Raw genomic sequence first — 4,813 nt, forward strand, 5'->3', positions numbered from 1 at the left:
GACAGAGTCTCGCTTTGTCACCCAGGCTGTAGTGCAGTGGTGCAATCTCGATTCACTGCAACCTCTGCCTCCCAGGTTCATGCCATTCTCCTGCCTCAGCCTCCCGAGTAGCTGGGACTACAGGCAGCTGCCACCACGCCTGGCTAATTTTTTGTATTTTTATTAGAGATGGGGTTTCGCCGTGTTAGCCAGGATGGTCTCGATCTCCTGACCTCGTGATCCACCTGCCTCGGCCTCCCAAAGTGCTGGGATTACAGGCGTGAGCCACCGCACCTGGCCAGTAAAAGTGATTCTAAAACTGAAAATAAATTGCCAATAATCCTAATATAGATAAGATGAAAAGCATGTTACCAAGTTGTAAAAAGATTATCCTTTTAGATCCTAATTTATACAGAGTCACACTTCAAAAGCATTTAGTGAGGGAAAATTTGAATATAGAAAAAATTCTGCTCTCCTATAATATGGTATATGGTTGAGTCCATTAATGTAAAACTGGCATGTTTAATATGGTCTGTATAGATGAAGACTTTGAAAGAAGTTTCCTAGTAGAAGGGAACAAAACATATATCCTGTCCATGTGGTTTTTAAAAATTAGTATTTTAATGTACAGCATATTAATATGGTAGAAAATCAGCAGAAATATCACATGAAAGAAAATATTTTTTCTTAATTTGGAATTGTAGTTTGGACAGGATGAGAGTCATTTAGCATAGACAGTCCAGTTCTCCAGAGTTAAATGAATACTCAGTGAAAATGGGTCTTCAGTGGCTACCTCTCTTCACTTTTATAATACATCTTTAGTTACTAGCACAGGTTGTGTTAAAAAAGGGAATGAGGTATGTTAACTTTTTCCTTCTGTGTGTGTGATGTGGAAAACCTACATATTTTCTTGGCTCTTACACCTTGAAAATGTATTTGGAATATTTCAGCCAATAAAGAAACACAACTACTTGAAAAAGAAAGAAAGACCAAGCTCCAATATGAAAAACAGATGGAGGAAAGACAGAGAAAGCTGAAGGAGCGAAAAGAGAAAGAAGAACAACGGAGAATAGCTGCGGAAGAAAAAAGACACCAGAAGGATGAAGCACAAAAGGTACATAATTTTACAGCCTGTACATGAGAGAATAATCTGTGTTGCCTGAGTCTGGAATATTGTTTTCTGAGGCCTTCTCTGCCTTACCGGCCCTGTAGAAAGGGGACCAATCCCAGCTCTTTCTTCTTTGCTTCCTCTTCCCCTCAGCATTATATAGGTTCTTACCCGTGTCCTGATAAGATCCCAGGAGCTTAGATCCACTAGGCTAGGAAAGGGGAGCATTCCAAATCCAGGAACAAAACCCCATCCACCTTCAGGACTTGCACGTGAGGTACCTGTGGCCTGGGGTTTGTTCTGAGTGGCTCTGTTTACTACCAAAAAGCATTCACTATTGTCTCATTGCCTACAGAATAAGGGCAGACCCCACTGTCTGACCCTCTCTGACATGCCCTCTTCTGACCGATTTCTCACAACTCCTTTAAGAGTGTGACTCCCCAGCCAAATCAGGGCACTCACTCTCCCTTTCAGCTTCCCTGGCTCCCTGTGGTGCACACTCACACTCTCTCCCTCTCTACCCTCTGTCCCCGTGTTCCTCACATTCCCTTTCCTGACAGGGCCCCTCTGGGTGTGTGGTTCAGAGTCAGCATTCTTGCTTTTGTTTTGTGGCACTGCCCCTCTCCTTTCTGGATTCTCTTTTGGTGTCCTTGGCACTCTGTTGGGATGAGTCCGTGGCTTTGTTATGCTCTCTCCTTTTCACTTCTGTCCCTCTTCAGTTTGTCTTTTGTGGTACTGGGCATCTGGCTACCTGTCTCATTCTGTATGATTCTGACACCTAATTTTTCTCTCGTAGGTCATTTCACTACTTGACTTGGAGTATGCTTGACTCCTGAATCTAGCGTGGTCTCTGTGACACTGTTCTCTATCTTCCTGGCACTCTCTCTTTCTCTTTATTCCAGGGATTTTTTTTTCTCTCTGAGACAGAGTCTCACTCTGTCGCCCAGGCTGGAGTGCAGTGGCATGATCTTGGCTCACTGCAACCTCTGGCCCCCGGGTTCAAGCAGTTCTCCTGCCTCAGCCTCCCAAGTAGCTGGGATTACAGGCGCCCACCACCATGCCTGGCTAATTTTCACATTTTTAGTAGAGATGGGGTTTCACTATCTTGGCCAGGCTGGTCTTGAACTCCTGACCTCGTGATACACCCTCCTTGGCCTCCCAAAGTGCTGGGATTACAGGCATGAGTCACCCTGCCCAGCCCATTACAGGGATTCTTAAGTGTCCCTAAATAAGCCTTAGTCTATCTTTTGGTCTCTGTCTGACTCTGGCCTTTTTCTGCCTGAGGCAGCTCGCTTTTCTTTTTTCTGTCTTTGTCTTAGCTTCTGTCTGTTTTTCCCCATCTTTATATCCTCTGCCTGCCTTTCTCTCAGTGTGTTGTATTTTTATTTCCCTCTCTCATTTTCTGTCGCTCTAATACTTACGTTTCTTTTTCTCTCCTTTTCTCTTTGGTTCCATTTCTCCCATGAAGCTTCCTCTTGTCTTTCTCTGCGGTGCTCAGTTTCCTCCCTCATCCATACAGTTGCTCTTGTACGTGCTTCCTCTCCAGCCCTGCACCCTATCTGGAGAGCTTCCTGATTCTAGGACACTTCTTATGCCACCTCTTCCCCATCATGGTGTACTGTGTCTCTGTCTCTCTCTTTCTGAACCTTTTTCTGTGGTTGTTTATGCTCTGTTTCATGCTCTAGTATTTGGTAGACTCTCATTCAGAATTTCTGTCACTTCCCATCATCCTCTGTGAAACATCTCTTATTTTACTTATCTGTGGTGAAGAGATGAAGGCCAGAGAGAGAGAGAGAGAATGAACTAAGTAAAGATAAACCAAGAAAGAACCAAGAACTAAGTAAAGAACCAAAGAAAGTGAAATATAAACTGTGTGTAGAGTGAGTGGGAGTCCATGGAGGAGAGAGACAAGTCACAGGGACTGAGACCAAAAAATAAAGACTATCTTAGAGAAAGAGGAAGCTGCCAGAGAGAACACAGAGAAGAGAAGAGAATGCAGCAGAATGACACTACAGACAGACAGGGAGCCACGGACATGGCAGGAGAAGGGGCAAAAGAAAACCCCAGATAGCTAGTGCAGGGGAGTCCCAGACAGAACAGGGGACATGGGACACTGTAAGCAGGCTACATATAGCAAAAGAGAGGAATTCTGGAGAGCAGAAAAGAAACCCATACTCAGTGGTACTGAGATGTATATGAAATGGGTTAGGAACTTCCACGTGAGCCCTGGGTGGCCATAGTGTGAGAAGGGATCTGGAAGAGAGCACAGTAGGTAATGCATTTGGAAACAGTAGAATAGAATCAGAAATAGTTTAATAATACAAAGTTAATCTTTGTTTTTAGTCTATTATAGTTTCAGGGTTTCTAAGTAATTCAGAACAACTGCCTTTCTGTTAGAAAATGCAATTTTCAAATGTTGCCATTATATCAACTTTATTTTAAGAATTACAGTTGCTTTTCTTCTCAGAAGATATGGCTCCTCTCCATTTTCCTAGTACGTTTATCTTTGCCCTTGGTAGAAACAGTAGAGGCTTTGTAAGAATGGTGTTTGCTGTGAAACAGTTGTTGTTAGGGAAAAATAGAAGACCTCTGGTCCTAAAAGCTGATTTGCTTACCTGAGTTCATGCTATGGTACAGTACAAGGATGAGAAATATTTGAGAGAAGAGCTCATTTCTGGAAGTGGAGTTGTTTTGCTACAGCATGGCATTTACTTTGTATAGCTGTTGTCTTGATCAGTTTAAGTTAAAGTTGAGGTCAAGACAAATATATTGATTGTCTTTTTTGAAACTTTATTTTTGTTAGTTAACACCAGAATTTAAGCTGTTACAGATGTGAGTATAATAGATGATTCTGGTATAAATTTAACTTACATGTGTGCTGATTTTTCCCCTGCGTCCTTCCACAAAGAATTTAAGGTGACCTAAAAATACACACCACACCAGATGATAAAATAAATGGTTGGGGAATCAAGCAGAGGGGAAAATTAAGGTAGGCAAATAAAACATAAGGTATGATTAGCATACACAAAAGTATACCAATCAGTCTTTGTACAGTTGCTAGAAAGAGGCTACACATTTGGCTCTAAATTTCCTAATGATACAAACTAAGAGGAAGGCGTGGTCATTTTCTCAATGCAGGGTCCATAAGATAAAAAAAATGAGTTATTTAGGAGAAGCACTGGTACTGATAGATAGCTGAGACATATCGCCAATTATCTTAAACTTTTACCTGAGACAGAAATTTGGTTATGGTTTATTTTATAAGCTACAGATCAAAATTATACTGACTAATATAATGAATATGTAAAAATATGTTGGCATTTATTTTAAATAGGAAAAATTTACAGCTATTCTTTATCGTACTTTGGAACGGAGGAGACTTGCTGACGATTATCAGCAAAAAAGATGGTCATGGGGAGGCTCTGCAATGGCGAATTCTGAGAACAAAACTGGTAATTAATACACCTGTTAAATTTTAAGTTTGTTTATATTCTTATTTAAATATTGGCTATGAGTAGAAGCTTGCATTTACAGCAAGGTTTTAGTGTTTGTATCCTAAACAAAAATACTGTACATAGTAAACTTAAATTTGTATGATATGCCATTGCAAAAGAAACAGGTGAAATGTTATAGTAGATTTTATTTAGCTCAATATACCTAAAATCTTTTTTAAACTTATAATCAGCAGAAAATGATGAATAATGAGTAAGCTTTACACAGCTTATC

At 40.8% G+C, this 4,813-nt stretch overlaps 1 protein-coding gene across 1 annotated transcript in view; it reads left to right on the forward strand.

The window, feature by feature from the left end:
• The window catches only part of MAP7D3 (MAP7 domain containing 3), a 36,174-nt gene that overhangs the window by 6,095 nt on the left and 25,266 nt on the right, over positions 1-4,813 (forward strand). Inside the window, 2 exon segments of the mRNA XM_017859809.1 lie at positions 930-1,093; positions 4,422-4,539. Of these exon segments, the coding sequence (XP_017715298.1) occupies positions 930-1,093; positions 4,422-4,539 (282 nt within the window).

This window comes from Rhinopithecus bieti, unplaced genomic scaffold, assembly GCF_001698545.2.
Source record: "Rhinopithecus bieti isolate Rb0 unplaced genomic scaffold, ASM169854v2 scaffold_52066, whole genome shotgun sequence".
NCBI lineage: Eukaryota > Metazoa > Chordata > Mammalia > Primates > Cercopithecidae > Rhinopithecus > Rhinopithecus bieti.